The sequence below is a fragment of the Phyllostomus discolor genome, chromosome 2, assembly GCF_004126475.2.
Source record: "Phyllostomus discolor isolate MPI-MPIP mPhyDis1 chromosome 2, mPhyDis1.pri.v3, whole genome shotgun sequence".
Classification (NCBI taxonomy): Eukaryota; Metazoa; Chordata; class Mammalia; order Chiroptera; family Phyllostomidae; genus Phyllostomus; species Phyllostomus discolor.
Window position 1 is genome coordinate 21,849,680 of NC_040904.2, and position 16,554 is coordinate 21,866,233.

At 45.7% G+C, this 16,554-nt stretch overlaps 1 protein-coding gene and 1 long non-coding RNA gene across 2 annotated transcripts in view; one reads left to right on the forward strand and one right to left on the reverse strand.

Annotated features, from left to right (window-relative positions):
* Positions 1-2,027: 2,027 nt before the first annotated feature.
* ARHGEF26 (Rho guanine nucleotide exchange factor 26) overlaps positions 2,028-16,554 on the forward strand; it is a 115,056-nt gene continuing 100,529 nt past the window's right edge. The window contains exons 1-3 of the mRNA XM_028504526.2: positions 2,028-3,929; positions 5,280-5,319; positions 8,878-9,023. Coding sequence (XP_028360327.1) covers positions 2,865-3,929; positions 5,280-5,319; positions 8,878-9,023 — 1,251 coding nt within the window. The 5' untranslated portion in view covers positions 2,028-2,864. The remainder of the gene's footprint in view (positions 3,930-5,279; positions 5,320-8,877; positions 9,024-16,554) is intronic.
* On the reverse strand, positions 9,316-16,212 carry LOC118498785. Its single transcript, XR_004901246.1, has 2 exons — positions 12,965-16,212; positions 9,316-12,720 (listed from the first exon to the last, which is right to left on the reverse strand). It is a non-coding gene; the product is annotated as an uncharacterized LOC118498785 (long non-coding RNA).

Here is a 16,554-nt window from a genome sequence, read left to right on the forward strand (position 1 = left end):
TGAAAAATCAGCATTGAAGTCTAAAAACACCATTTCAATGAGTATAAAACACAAATCCTTTGTGATCACACATATGTCATAGTTTAATTGGCAGCGCTTTTCCTTTCTTGGTGGTACATGCAGTCAAAGATATCTTAGATTTCAACACATATGGTGAATTGAACAGAGGCTAAAATAGGCAGTATGTCTGTGAATTTCCAAGTTGCCCTTGGTGAAGGAACAGAGCTTGGTGTTTTGTTTTTGTTGTTTAGTGGGCATGTATGATGCTTCGGAATGAGGTAGGAAAAAACTGTGATTTCTTCATAATTGTCGCTTGTGGAACCAACATAATCTGAAGTTACTTTCTCACGTCACCATTGGATTGCATTCTGCACTTCAGTCACATTTCATTTGTCATTAGTTAAGCATATTTTAACTTAAATTTATTATATTTTCCCAATATAAAAATAAAATGTGTTAGTATGGAAAATGTCCTGTAGTAAAAATGGGATATGTGTGAGCATATAACCAACTATATTTCTTCCAAACGAAATATTTGGTAAATTTCGTTCTAAAATTTTCTTATAAATTTTTTGATGCCATTTCTTCTAGTTTACAAAACTATCTCAGATCAAAGTAATATATATTCAGTGTACAGCATTTGATAAGTACAAAAAAGTATAAAGAAGCACAAAAAACATCACGCTTCTTCTCACCACCCAGAGATTTCCTTGTAATATTTTTGGCCATTACATCCAATGTATCTAGGGCAAAAACAAGCAGCCCAACTTGCACACAGTTGACACTCATTACGTCCCTGCTGAATGCATGAATACTGAAAGAGAACTTGGAGAAACGCCCATATGTCTTGCTAATAGAATCAATTATGAAGATCTTACGATCTAAAAATCATCTGTCTCCTCTAGTTTGCTCCATTCTTCTCACATAGCAGGAGCTTGGCCAGGACACAACCAACTTTCTACTATTTGGCCACAGAGCACTCTGGCGGCGATGGTCACTGTCCTCACTTCACTCCTCATTCATTCAACAAGTATTTATTAAGTGCCCACTATGTGCCTGGAACACAGAGGGGCAATAAGTGTGACTCCTGCCCTCTTGTAGCATTCAATCTAAAGAAGACAGAACAGATAAACAAACACAAAAAATAGGCATGTATACATATACAGGGGTGGGCAAAAGCAGGTTTATAGTTGTGAGTACATGAAACAGTTTATTTTTGTATTATTATTGCATTGTTTATATGTGTTACAACAGTAAACCTACTTTTGTCTACCCTTGCATATGCAAACTGTGGTGAGTGTGGAAAACCGAAGAGAACAAATGAATAAGCAGGGCCATGATCTGATTTAGGAGTCCGGGAAGGCCTCTGATGGAGCGACAGGACATGTCAAAGAGGAACAAAAGGGAAGATTCTCTGAGGCTGTAAAACTTTAAGTGTGTGGACACTAGGATAAGTGAAGGAACAAGTGACGGGAAAAAGACGGGGCTGCAAAGGTAGGTAAGTGGTGCAAGGGGCTTCGTAAGTTAGGGAGAGGATTTTGAATTTTATTTTATGTATGACTGGAAACCAATCTTTTTTTTTTTTTTTCGTAATTTCAATTGCAGTTGTTTTTAATAGTAACTCTGGCATCTAAGGATGCCAGATTCATAGTTTATTGATTGATAACTCTCCCTCCCTCTCCTTTGCTAGCCACCCAGTTCTCCTTTCGGAGGCTGCCTGTGTATGCCTCCGGAAATACTCTAGGCACAAACCAGCGACTCTGTGAATCTGTGCTATAAGATACAGTACGTAATTTGAAGCAGGGGAGCGAGGTCATCGGGTTTGTTTTAAGATCACCCGAACGCTGAGAGGGGACTGGCTCTTGGCATTTACAGCTACGCGCTCCAGCTCACCTATTTCACAAACCCCACTCTGCCTCGAATTCTCGATTTCTGCACCGGAGATTCCTTGGGGCCCAGGGCCTCGTAAACTGCATTTCAGCAACGATCCCATGCTGGTTCCCACGCTGTGCTCCGGACAACTACCCGGCGCTCCAGCAGTTCTTCTGCCAGCCGCTGCCGTCTCCAGCCACATCTTCCATCCTGGTACTCCAAAGTTCTGCACCCAGCCCCGGTGTTCTAGTCTGTTTTAAACAGACACCGGCCGGATCAAAGGCACCCCGCGGCCGGAAGGTAGTGGCAGGAGCTTGCCGGCGAATGGGGCGGGTCTGAGCCGGGCCAAGATGGGGGCGGGGACCAGGGCTGAAGGCGGGGTCAGGGTTGGGGGCGGAGCCGACGCCTCGGTCGGCAGCCGAGCTTTCCAGAGCTCCCGGAGCGGCCCCTCGGTGCGGTACCCGGGCCACCCACTGGCGGGTGATCCCTCCTTGGTCCCCACTTCTGCAAAGCACCGAAGGTAAATCCTCGTAGGATCCGGGCAGTTTGAGCACGAGGAAACCAACGACAGCGGCGGGCGGCTGGATGGCGGAGGAGGGGAGCGTCCTGCGGCAAGTTTCCCAAGAAAGCTGAACTTATCCCAAGTTTCTTGTGCATCAGTTTGCACCCGGCGAATAGGTGGCGGACTTTTTCCGTGCGGGTGGTCGTTGGGTGCGGGAGAGACGAGGAGGTAATTGGATTAATACGTTTGGGCACTGCCCAGATTTCTGTGTCCGACTGCGCAGCGTGGTCCGCGCAGTTTTTGCCCGAGAAAGAGCGGGTAAGTGACACGCAGTTTTGTCCAGCGCAGCAGTGGGTGACCGCCGGCTCAGAGCGCCCGTGTCTGCAAGGCGTGCCGGGTGGCCTGAAGTCAAAGTTCCATGACTCCTTTCTTCTTTAGGCAAGTCTAACTGGGTACTGACCCTCGCGGGGCTCACCCCCGAGGCTTCGTTATGGACGGCGAGAGCGAATTGAATTTTTCTAGCAACAGTTTAACCCCTTTGTGGCGGAGGAGGTCGACCCCTCAACCCCAGCTGCTGGGCCGGAGCAAGCCGAGACCTCAGTCTTACCAGAGTCCCAGCGGGTTGCTTATCACAGATTTCCCGGTGGAGGACCTAGGAACGCTTCCCGCGGCGCAGACTCCCGACCCGGTGCCCGCCGCTTCGGATGGCAGGACTGTCCAGAGGAGCCCCCTGCTTCTCTGCGCCCATCGGAAGGCTGTGACCAATGGGAGGACGGTCTCCCCGGAGTACAGGGCTGTCTCTCCTCGGCTCCGACGGCCCAAGTCACCCCAGACTCCCAGAGGGGCGTCGGGCGGCTCCCCGAAACCCCCAGCGAATGGTACGGTGACTTCGCCGGCGCCTCAGCGGCTGCGCCCCCCGCGGACTCCTAATGCATCCGCCCCCTGCAGCCCGGAGGGAGACCGGCTCAGATTGATTGCCAGCCCCCTGCCTTCGCCCGCGGCAAATGGGCTTACCCCTAATATCGACTCCCCAAGCTCCCGTTTGCAATCCAGCCAGACAGCTAAGGACTCTGAGCGGGCATCCTCGCCTCAGAATAAATCTTCGGAACAAAAACTCCCCCTCCAAAGGCTGCCCTCAAAGGAGAATGAGCTCCCGGAGACTCCTTCAGTGGTTTTGAGTACAAACAGCCCTGCTGCCCTCAAAGTGGGGAAGCAGCAGATTATTCCTAAGAGCCTGGCCTCGGAAATTAAAATAAGTAAAAGTAACAGTCAGAATGTGGAGCCCCACAAGAGACTCCTAAAGGTGCGCAGCATGGTGGAGGGCCTCGGAGCGCCCCTGGGCCCTTCCGAGGATGAAGGCGAGGTCGAGAACGACCTGGACAGCCCGGGGTCTTTGCGGAGAGGCTTGAGATCCACGTCCTATCGCAGGGCAGTGGTTAGTGGCGTTGATTTTGACAGTCCTACCACCTCGAAGAAGAAGAACAGAATGTCCCAGCCGGTTCTGAAAGCAGTGATGGAAGACAAGGAGAAGTTTTCCAGCCTTGGAAGGATAAAGGTAAGAGTGGTCAGTAGTGTCACATGTCACTGACTAAGCGAGGCATTCACTAAGTCCAAAGTGAAGGTGTTGGGACTGGGGAGGAGGGGCGCAGAGGAAACCAGATGTTATTGTTCTTTTTAATTCTGTTTGTTGACCAAGCCTGTGCTCATCTATCTCTTGGCCATTCTATTGCTGGCAGGCACAGCCCAGGTTAAGGCAGCTTTGTGGGAGGAAGTGAAATTCTTATCACTGTGTTAACTTTCTAAGCTCAAGCAAAATCTGGGAACACAACTGGGAAAAAAATACAGCAAATTAGATATTGGCTGCGTGAGTCCTGAACACTGTCAAGACTAGTAAACTGCAAAGGAAGTGGAGAGGCAGGTCTGGATTTGTGCTCTTCACTGTGGTCAAGCTGCCTGGTGCTTGTTCAGAGGTGTCAGTCAGTGGTTGCTGATTCATCACAGCTGATTAGGGAAAATACTGATATCCTTTGAGCCTACTGATTATTTTAATTGTTTATGTTAATTATTTAATTTTTTGAGTGGTGATCTATCACACACTAAATACTTCAGGTAACATGTGAATTTTAAAATTGGGTGCCAGAATTACAAAAGGCACAGATAGTCTGTCATCTTTGTCGTTTCTCGTTTCTGTCAACTTGGCCTTTGGTTATACTTTATTTCCATTTTGTGACTATTTATCCTTTAGTTTATTTAACAAATTGGTAGCTCAAAACTTCAAATTCCAGTGAACTGTGTAAAGGCCTAAAAGCTGCACTTGGTAAAATACTGCCAAATATGACATAAAGAACCAGGGGAAACAAGAGAAGGGTTTTTTGGAGTGTGCATGTGCTGCCTTCTTCAGAAATGCAACGGGTCTCAGTAACAGGGCAGAAATTCATTTTGGCAGCCACATCTTTTCTTGATTAATCAGAGAACTGGAATCAGTCTATATGAATGTCACATATGTAATACACAACCAAGCATTTTTTAGTTTAGATCGTATTGCCTTAGAGAAATTACATAACATTGTATGCCCTCCCCACCCCCTTCCCCATTCTGCAAGTATAGCAAAGTTCAATTTAACAGTGATGGTGAATCATGAGTAGTGAACCGGCAGGTCATTTGAGGATTCTCAAACCCTTTGACGGGCTGTGAGGGACATTGTACATTTTATTTCACTGTTTTAGTGAGTTGTAGTAGTCGTATTAGTGAACCACTGCAGGGATTATCTGCTGTATGCTTTGGGGAATCTAATGAATGTAACAACAAAATAAGTGCTTTTTCTTAAAATAGTTGTATTTTCTATTTGGCTCATTCATACATAGTTTGCTTTGCCTTTTCCTTTTTTGCTTTTCTTCTTTCTTAGAAAAAAATGCTGAAAGGACAAGGACCATTTGATGGGGAAGGTAAGCATTTGATTTTTCCAGACTTTTATTGCTGTTTCAATGTGGAATATCAATTACAAGTTGCAATCCAACTGCAGTAACAAAAACACTTAAGATGGGGAAAAATGTCCAACTTCTCCAAATTATGCAGCACAAAACTCTTCACTAAGCTAAATTTTCATCTCGTAATACCAGTAGTGAATAAAGAGAATAGCTTTCTTTGTAAGCTGATAACTCTGTCAGCCAGTGCCCTGGGATTTTTCATTCTTTTCCACTCTGGCTCCATCCCCACCTCCCCCGAAAAATGGGGAAAGAGCGAGGGTGAGCCCCAGCTCTTTAGTTGAAAATTCTGAGAGTTTGGCCATTCAGATCTTAAGTCTTTTTCCCCCCACAAATACTTTAATATTCTTCCCCCCACTATCATTTTTGACTTCCAGTTCCCTTATTAGGTTTCAGTTTGGGGGCTGTCTAACTCTCCTGGCCAACAGAAACATATTCCTAGGAATTTGTAACCCACACAGTATTTTTGTTAAGGGTCTTAAAAACAAAAGCAGCTTCAACCAGGTGTTCAAACCCTGATCAGATCAGTGGGCTCTGTGTAAATAGGTGGGTCAGGTGTCAGCCAACTGGAAAAGCATGAAGGGAGCAGCAGCCCCAGCTGCAACCCTTGCAGGGCTGGTGGAACGTGGTAGACGTGAGGGGTAACTCTTAGGTTTTCCAGCTTTTAAAGAGTAATGATGAAAGGTATGCCCTTCTATAAGTAATCTAATATAAAACCATCCACAGTTATAAGACATATAACCTTGGTGATTATAAATCGTTTCCCTATATAAAAATCATCCCCACTGGAGCACTTAACCACGACTGGTTTGTAAAATTTATTCATTGCCCCAATCCTAGGCACCTTTCTGTGTGGAGAAGAAACCCAATGCAGTTGGTATTTGGTTTGGGATAAAGTCCTCTCCCTGATTTTGCAGCCGAGGAAGTCGGCAGCTCTGAGAGGTTTAGTGCCTTGTCTGCTGTCACAGCACGGCCAGCACTGGCACAGAGGCCTGCCTCTCAGTCCACTTTGCTTCCTCTTGTACCACTTTTGACCATGAAGTGATCAGAGCATCCACCTAAGATCTATTTAGAGAGATGTCTTGCATCTTCTGGAATTTGACATTGACTCTGGGACTTTTTTCTCAAGCGGATAAAAACGTGGAGCTTTTAAGTCAGAGGTCAGGTCACCCCCAGACTAGATCACACCCTTCTATAACTAGTTTTACGTGGTTTCCTTTTTATAAGGAGCTGTTCCTGTGCACCCTCTCATCTCTTTTCAAATATGATGACCTAGAAATTCTTGTTCACATATGTGTACAAGAGGAATGCAGGATGCTTCCAGTTAATCGTTAACAAGAAAGTAACGTGGGAAGTGGTGCCATGGAGTGGTGAGAACTTGGAAAGTTGCAGCCAGGGGCCTGGGTTCCTGTCCTACTGCTTTATTCACCATTTGACTGATATTGAGCACATGTCTTAGCCTCACCAAGGCTTGATTTTATCATGTCTAAAATGCAGTTAATACTGCTATTGCCAGTGTTGTGGGAAGTGAGTGAGAAATCATTTCAACGATGTATGCATGCAGTTTGTGCCAACTACTAGCTCCTTTAAAGGGTGCTAGAGGTGGGCAAAACTCAGTCTTTACCCTTGCTATCTGTTCTACCTATGCAGAGCAATCAGAGACCAGTGGAATCTTGCATAGCCTTCAGTATTCCTGTATCATAGTTATATAGAACATGTAGTCATTGATAAGAGAAGAGGCAGGTGTTTGCTTGCTTCAGTAGATGGGAAGTCATTTCAAACTCAGTGTGTCCCAAACAAACTCTTAGCCCCGCCTACTAAAGCTAAATTTCTGCTGGGGTTCTCTTCCCCTGCCTTCTAGTTGTGGGTCTTGCAGACCTAGGAAACACCCTGACCGCCTCCCTTTCTCCAAGCCCATATTCCAGTCCACGCCCAGTCTTTTCTAAGTGGCACAGCCCGAAATCCATTATCTCTCACTGACAACTTGGCAGCATCCTCATTAGTCCCCTAAGTAGTCAACGTTTTGCTCCTCCAACATAATCATATCTTTCCTTTCAGTGGATCTCCACTGCAATCAGGATAAAATACAATCTTTACAGTGTGGAAGAAACTCATTCCTTTTGTACTCAGGATGAAAATTCAGTTCTTTAACATTGTGTGCAAGACTCTGCTTGATTTTGTCTGGCTCATCTCTCTCAACTCACCTTGCACCCTTTGCCCTTAGACACCCGCACTCAAGCACGCTGCCTGCCTTTGCTCACCTGAGGCACTGCGTTTCCACCCCGGGCTCTTGAGTGTGACTTTTCCTTTAGCTCTGTGCATCTCAGCTCGCAGCTCTTAGATTGCCCTCACCGACACCTCCCTGACCCACCCCCCCCCGGATCACGCCCTGCTGATGGTCTGTTCTCAGCACACCCGTGTATAAACTCTTCAGTGTGTAGATGTGTGTTTGTGCAGGATCATTGGGTCCTCAGTCCTACCATGACTTGCCCTTTCACTTGGAGAAAAACCAGACCTCTCTCAATGGCACTGTGGCAAGGCCTTGCACAATCTGCCCTTGATTCATCCCTGGGCTCCATCGCCTATACTTTCTCTCCCCTCCTTTGTCCTATTCCAGCCACACAGGCCTCCGTGCTGCTTTGTGCATGTGGACATGCCAAGCAGACTCCTGACCCAGGGCCTTTGTACTTCCTGTTCCTTCCAGTGGGATGTTCTTTCCCCACTTGTACAGGTGGCTTACTTGCTCACCCTTTTCAGGTGTTTGTGTAAACGTCACCTCGGTGAGGCCCTCGGACACTACCATATTTAAAATCTGCACACCTCCGCTCCTTTCCTTTCATTTTTCTCCATGACACTTATCAGCATCTGACGTGTTTTTAAGTTATTTATTTATAGTCATCGTCCCCTCATTCTGATGTCAGCTCCATGAAGATGGAAATTTTAGTCTTTTTTGTTTATTGCTATATCTCCAGTGCCTAGCAATTACTGGCTTCTGGTAGGCGTTTTCTAAATATTAGTTGAATCAATAAATGAATGAGTGGCTGACTGTTTTTCTCATTAAATTTTTAAGTTAAATTTGGGCACACAAAGTGTCTTTTATTTTCTGTTTACTCCCATTCCTTGGCACATTGTAGATGTACAATAAATTTTGTTAAGCTGATAAATGAATGGCAATGGACTTTGAAGTAAAGGTAGGGTGTGGATTCAATTTAACCTAAGAAACAGTTGAACAGCTGTGGCTGCTCTTCATGGGTGGTGGACAGAGACATGGAAATGTTGCTTTCATTGGCATTTCATGTATGGGCCCCTCTCCTTCCTCTATGGGTGGATTTGGGACAGAGCTGTGTGAGTGAGAAAATCACTTTTTGGTTATTGGAATTCACTTCAGTGACACAATCCATTTGCCTCTTTGTTTATTAAACTGGGGACCAAGCGTTGTCTGCCTATGGATGTTTGTTTAGAACAGGTAGCATAATGGTAGGGTCAATGACTGACATGTAGGGCTTGTTTCTCTTGCAGAAAACGCTGTCCTGTACCAGAACTACAAAGAGAAGGCCCTGGACATTGACTCCGATGAAGAGTCCGAGCCCAAAGAGCAGAAGTCGGACGAGAAGATCGTGGTTCAGCACAAGCCGCTGCGATCCACGTGGAGCCAGCTCTCTGCGGTGAGGGTTTGCCTTCCTCTCTGTCTGCAGGGGTGAAAACCCCAGGTTGCGAAAATCGTGCCGGGATGCGGTTTTAAATTTTCCTGCCAGTGATCTTGGAACCCTAAGGTTTAAGACTCTATTTCTTCGACTGTGCAGTGTTTCTTGAGACCCCACAGGTGCATGTGAGAATATGAACTTTGGCACTTCTGATTAGGAAAATTAGGTTTTGGTAAAGTAAAGTGCCTCATGACTGAGGGACTGTACACTTTGGAAACTCTTCCTATTCAGCATCTTTTCTCTTTTTTTTTACATAGTGTACGTGTAGTGATAACCTAATATATCCTGAACTTTGTCACAAGTATGCCTATATGTACATATGTGTGTGTGTGTGTGTGTACATATCTCTCTGCACATTACGACACTTATTATAGTTCTTCCTAGGAAATTTCATTTGATATAGACACATTTGTATTCTCTTGAGACTGATTAATGAATGGCGTTCTGTTCCATCTTTCTCTGCACGTCTTTTGTGTACGAGTGTCTGACACTTTTGCCTTGATGTGTAATTTCTCCTCTTTGCATCAAACATCTTGTTGTTTTTTTTTTTTTTTTTGCTGTAATTGCTTTTCCTCCTGGCTTAACAAATGTCACAGTATATGCTTCCTTCACTCGCTGTGGGTTTAGGTACAGCATTTGTAGGCATCTGATGCATTACCAAGGGGAAAGGAATTCCCATGGCTTGGGGTTGGGAGCCTTGCATCAAGAAACAAGCCAGCACACCTCTGTGAGTCCTTAGGCAATGTGGGAGCAGAGGCGATTCCCTCTTAAGCTGCACTGAGTGCTTTTCAGAGTCAGGGATCGAATGTATTCGGGGAACCCGGCAGCGTGAGAAAAGGAGTTGTGTGTGCCGGAGCTCAGAAACAGGACTGTCGAGGTGGGTCTCTGTTGATGGTAGGGATAACGCCTGGTTCAAGCTCTTCTCCCCTCTTCCATCCTGCGTTGGGAGTCATAGTCCGAGACGCCAAGCCCTTTCTCCTTGTCTCCCTCCCACCCCCTAATTTGGTTCGAGGGAGGATCTATTCATTTCCAGTGTCTCCAAGGCGTGGCACCCTAAACATTAAGTCACAGATTGATGTGCCTGCAGATGCAGGACCAGCAGTGTGGATACGCAACGGTGGTGTGTGGGGTGGGGAGCGGAGGAGCTGTGGTGAACACACTTGCACAAATTGCACAGCTGCCACTTAGCTCACAACAGTCTAGTGTTGCCAGATCTTGTGATAGAAAGAAAAAGGAAATCCAGATTTTTATGATCATTACCCTAACTCAAGTTTTTTAAAAAATATATGAGCCCAATGAAGTATTTATGAGCCCGACTTGACTCCTGTGCCAACGGTTTACAAGTTTTGTGGTGTTTGCATGTGGTGAGGTGGTAACACCTAGCCACACAACTGGCATATGGGCAGACTTCTTCCCTAATCTAATGACCGCATGGTGGGTGTACACCAAAGCAGGGACCTAGAAAAACTGGGGACAAGGCCTGCTGAGGCCACACGGGCACTGAACGGCTGTCAGTGCATTGCTGGTACGGACCATTTGGTAGCAGGTCCTCGAGAAGACACCTGTGGGTTTTCTTCAGTTCTCCCTCTGTGGCAGCATCTGTGTTTGTTAGCACAGGCCTGAGTCCTGCTGGTTTTCTCTGGACCCTAAACAAATGTGTCGCATACACTTTGATCCCACTCAGTGTCAGTACTAAACATTAAGCGGCCATATTTATGCCTCCTGCAGTGTGCTTTCCATTTAGATTAACAAATGCACGTTAAACTAACACTGTTTAGTCCTTCAGTGTAACTTCAAATATGGGCAGGCATTTTATTTGGCGAAAGATAAATGTACCAATGCTCCTTTTGTTAACAATATTGATATCAAAAGACTATGGGGCAATAAAATGTGAAACTACAAAGAGGGTTCTAACTTTGTTATGTATCTTGGATTTTAGCGTTCCCAGGACGCCTGTGTGTACCGGTACTTATTGTTGTGTTTGGCAGTTACGTTTAATCAAAGAAGTGTGATTGGACTTTGACACCTCGGTGCTCAGGCACCAGCCTGCGCTTTCTTTGTGCCTTTTGTGCCTCCTTCTCACATTTAAAACATTTTATTTTCCTTTTTGTATTACAGAGTGTTGCAGACATGCAGGGAAATTAACAAACTATGTACGCGTACTAGATTTCCAGGTACCCACCTCACAGATTGGGCAAATGTTCACGTATTTACTTCAGGCCGATCTGGTTGTGCACCCTCCTCTCCAGCCCTTTTCGTCCTTCCGCCTCCCCAGGGGTAATCACTGTCCTCGAGTTCTCTTCTCTTCATCCCACATGCGTTTACTGTCCACCGAAAAGATGCGAGCAGCTCCGGCTGTAGGAAAGTAGATATTTTTACAGCGAAGAGCTGCCATTACTTGCTTAGAAGCCCAGCCGTTGGCTTGATGAAGTTGCATTTAGGACCCTAGAGAGAGGAGGCTTCAGGAATTAGGAGCAATGTGAAGATGTTCTCCATGAGGACTGGGACCTCCACTGCTCTGACACTGTGCCCCCATCCCTCCCTGTGACGGTGGTGGCGTGTTTGTGGCAGGTCTTGGAACATGTCTGTTTTTTTTTTTAATATATCTGTGCATCACCTTTCCCCGCTTACCTTTCACTATACCCCATTAGTAGGGTAACCCCAGCCGATCTCACTAACACAAAACTCTTCTTCTAGTAAGGCCTGGATCCCAGGAAAAGAGTGGGACAAAGGGTGTTCTGGCAAAGGGTTAGGTCTCCAGTTGGCATCTGCCTTGATTTTCTACTTGGGAGGGGTGTGTGTGAGTATTGGCTGCCGCTGATGGTTTTGTTTTCTAAAAATCTTTTATCGTTGTTGCAAACACCTGCCTGCCTGTTGGATGAAAGTTGTCTTATCAGTTGGCTGTAAGAGGAATTCAGTATGCGGAAGACTTCTGAGAAGTGCAGCAGTTGGCGGTCACTCGTGGCTGTTCCATAAGGTGTTTCAGCCTTCGGTCTGTAATGTCACTGGTATTATTGCTGTGTTTGCTTATGATAGGTCTCCTCTGGCTTGATTGGATAGCCACACAGGTGACAGGTGGTTCTGCTTTTACGGCCTTGGGACAGGTTTAACCTGTAGTGTTGTGGCCGTCTAGGAATAGGGGAGAATTAGAGCTGCTCCAGACAGGCCTTTAATGGGGCCACAGTAGAATAATGACAGTTTAGGCTGCCGTGGACTTCACTGTCAGATTAAAGTAATTGATGATGAATTTTTGTAGCAGTGGTGGTTCTACCAGCAGGTTCTCCAGGTAGAGGTGGGGCGTTCTCTTAGAGTGAGGAACACGACCTGGGCTCCTCATAAGGTGGGGACAGGCTTACTCTTCCTCCACTGGATTGTCAGAGAATATAGATCTATTCTTTTTTTTATCCTCACCTGAGGACACGCTTATTAAAATTTTAGAGAGAGGGGAAGGGAGGGAGAGAAACTTTGATGTGAGAGAGAAACATCAATTGGTTGCCTCCTCTACTTGTCCCAAGTAGACTGGGGACTGAACCTGCAACCCAGGCATGTGCCTTGACTGGGAGTCTAACCTACGACCTTTTGGTTGATGGGACAATGCTGTAATGTACTGAGCCACACCAACCAGGGCATAGATCTGTTCTTAGTTGGAAATATGTCCCTGGCTGGTGTAGCTCAGTGGATTGAGTGCAGGCTGCGAACCAAAGTGTCGCAGGTTCGATTCCGAGTCAGGACACATGCCTGCGTTGCAGGCCACGGCCCCCAGCAACCGCACATTGATGTTTCTCTCTCTCTCTCTCTTTCTCCTCCCCTCTCTAAAAGATAAATAAATAAAATCTTTAAAAAAATAAAAAAGGATATCCTTGATAAAATACTAAAAATCAATTAAAAAAGGAAATATGTACAGGATTTCTTCATTCAACGAAGTATAGCTTTGTGCTGTTCTTCAGGATCTGGGAAATACTAACGTATGAGAAATTATTTAAATGATTTTGGTCCCCAGTTTTTGGTTGGTCATAAGTGAAAAGGATTTGAAGTTTTGAACTCGAAAGGGCTTTTTTGATCTTTAGAGCTCTATAAGCAGAGATGAGGAACCTGCCACACGCAGGCGAATTGCTCAGCAAGTCACCTGAAAGAGCAGTGCAGATAGTAAGCCCCGAGTTCCTGGATCTCTGAGAAAAGCTTGTGGATTTGCAGGAAAATATTGATTGTACCGTCTGTCTGGGGTGGAACGTGAAGTACTTGTCAGGGTTAGTGCCAGGTGTGGAGCAGCCGAGACCTGGATGCAAAGTGAGCTTCAGGCTTTTCAGGTTTCAGCCTTTAATGGGGTCCTGGAAGCAGTTAAGTATAGCAGAAAATAAAAGATGTATCTTGACTGAAGTCTATTTTTGCTTTTCATCATAACTGACTCCCCCCATCATGCACTGTGCATTCACCAAAAAATGACAGTTGCAAAACCTGTGTTTGCTTTGTTCAGTTCAGTGACAGCGCCAAAGCCACACTCACCAGCCGTACCCTGACCCCATCCATTTGCCATGGTGCGTGTTTGCGTAACTTCCATCACCTTGACATGCCTGGTGCTTTTGAAAAGGGAGCTCAGGCTCCAGAGGGAAAAACAAGCACACGGACAAACTTTCCACTGAATTCAACACCTAATATAGTCATCTCGGCTGTACTCCTCATTTGCGCTTGCTGACAGGTGGATTTATCAGTCATCTTAAATCACTTTGAGTATTCTTTCAGTTTGCTCAACGATTTCAGACTCTTTATTCAGGAGCTGGTTTTACATTTTCATCAAAGTATTTGCTTAGTTGTGCTTAGCGTGGCTAAGACGGTGGTGGGAGATCTGGAATTCAGAATGTGAGACTCTTCGGGGCTGGGCTCGGCTCCTAAGGCACGTTGTGTGCTCCTGGACGGCTCTCCCAACTGCCAGACAAGAAAGGACGATTTGAAAAACGGCAATTTTTTGATAAATATAATCTCATTCATTTGACAGTCTAACAGACGTGTTGGAGTCTTAGCGGTTCGACCCACAGAACTTAATCTTTTTGAATTACACTGTTTAATTGAAACGTACACTTTTTCTACTAAAAATCAGAGCTCAACAGACATGATAAACCTATATGTTATTTTGTTTGCAGAAATGTTTAGTGCATGTAGGGGTCACAGAAAGTTTCATTCTTTTTTCCTTAAATTTTCACACTTGTCTGAAATAATTTTCAGTTGCTCAGTAACTTGCTGCTTAAATAAGCTCTTGTGTCATAATTTTTCCATTTATGTTTGTGCAAGGGGTCAGTCTCATAAAATTACTTTTTACCTTAGATGGTGATCAATACCTTTTACCATTTTTATCCTTTGTGTTTAGAAGATAGAGAAGCATTCTCATTTTTCACGTCTGGCTTACTTACAGTATTCATAGTGTAAACAGTGAATGCTTTAGAAACCTATTCGTCCACACTTTTAAGGTGGACAGCTTTTTTATAAACAGAAGAAGAGCTCCATGTGCCCAGGCTTGAGACCCTAAGCCAAGGCCCTACTCCAGCTACAGGGCTGGAGCTGGGGGCCTGCTTAGCCTGGGTCGGGGCCTGGGCTCTGTATGCTTTTGCCATTTTAGTGTATGTAGATTATAGAGTTCTTGTAACACCTTTGAAAGTTACTTTTGATTTATGTGAGCAATACATAACACATTCTCCATGCAGAAAGGGGTTTAAACATTTCAGATGAGACTACGCCTTATTGAGATCGTATCTGCCATTTCAGTCCCTTCCCCTTCTCCGGGGGTGATGGATGCTGTTCTCAGTCTGGTAACCGCCATCTCTAAAGCCACGCATACACATTAAAAAAAAAAGATTGTGTGTGTGTGTTTATATGAATAATATGCTTTATAGATTTCATAACTTGCTTTTTAACTGAATGACATGTCTTACAAACCATGTTATGTCTACACATGATGATTTTTCGTGTCCTTTCTAACATTATTCTATAGGATGGATATGCGTTTTGCCATCTTTCCTTCTGGGGTAGGGGAGGTGGTTATATGTGCTCTGAGAATCTAATTAAATCTATGAGCCCTGCGCCTTCTCTTTAGAAAAATGCACGCACAAGTATAGGTGTAAATATTTGTGTCTACTTTTTGTTTTTTCATTTCAGTTTGCGGGCAGTTCCTTTCTTGACTCTTTCCAAACATTGGGAGCACCTTCCTACCTATGCCGAGTACAGCTTTCTTGTTGTTCATACTGTTTAGAAGTTTCTCTGAATGTTCGCAGTGTTGAAACTTGAACTGTATAACCCCATCTGAATAATGTATGTAGGTTGAGGACAAAACTACTCTGGTTGGAGCTGAGTAATTAAAGAACAGTTGAGTGGTAGACGTGCCAATATTTATGTTACTGATTCTCCCCGGAGAACAATGGATGTGAAAAGGCGGAGGTGTGGGCACCAGGCCCCGAAGGGAAGGCGGGGAGCCGAGGACACAGGTGCTCCAAGAAGGTGGGAGGAGATGAGCGCAGGGATGTTTAATTTTGGTTGGCATAACTACAGAAGGAGCATTTCATCCAGACAGCTCGGCATGGGACCTAGACAGAGAAAGTCTTAGTGTCCCATGGAGCAGCAAACTGAGGAGAGAGATTCCTTCACTTGTCTAGTCTTTATGGAGGGCCTGCCCGACACCGGGCTCTGTCCCGGACACTGGACACGGAGCAAAAACAGACTCTACCTTGCTTCCTTGCCCTTACAGACATCCTGCATGGCAAGACAGCCGTCATACAGTACATGCAGATTACCGCTGTGCGCATGCCCTGGAGGACATGCTTGTGCTGCTCTGAGACCCTGTGGGGGAGGGCCCCTGTCTCGGCAAGGTGCTGTCAGTCTGTCATTTGAGGGAAGGTGGCAACGGAAGTGACAAGAGCTGCCATCTCGGGAGTGCTCAGATGGGTGTCTGGGCAAAGCCGGGGGGCCGGGGACTGTGGGCAGGGAGGAGGCGCCCCAGGCAGAGAAAACGTCATGGACGTGGACCCTTGTGGACCCTGTGGGGCGATGGTGGGTGAGGGGAGTTAGAATAAAGTCAGTGCTGCCAGAGCTTCTTGATCTGCTTGGTGGGCTCCTCCGCTTTCCTCTGATCTCTAAATGTCGGGGGGGGGGAGGGTCCCTGGGGTCCCTCAGCTCCCTCAGCTCCATCCTTGGGCCTTTTCTCTCATCTCTACTCACTTGGTGATGTCATCCAATCATGTGGCGTTAAATACGTCGTATGCCCTGATGACTTCCAAGTTTCTATCTCTAGATGGGAACTCTCCTTGAACTTGAGATAAGGAGATCCAGCTTCTTTTCCAGCACCCAATCAGCATCCCAAAGTTAACCTGTCCAAAAGAGTACTTCTGACCACTCCCTTCTCTCCCACCCAAACCTGCTTCTCCCACAATGTCCTTTCTTCCTTCCTAGCAAATAACAGCTCCATTTCTCCAGGGGCAGAGATCAAAAACCTTGGAGCTGTGCCTCA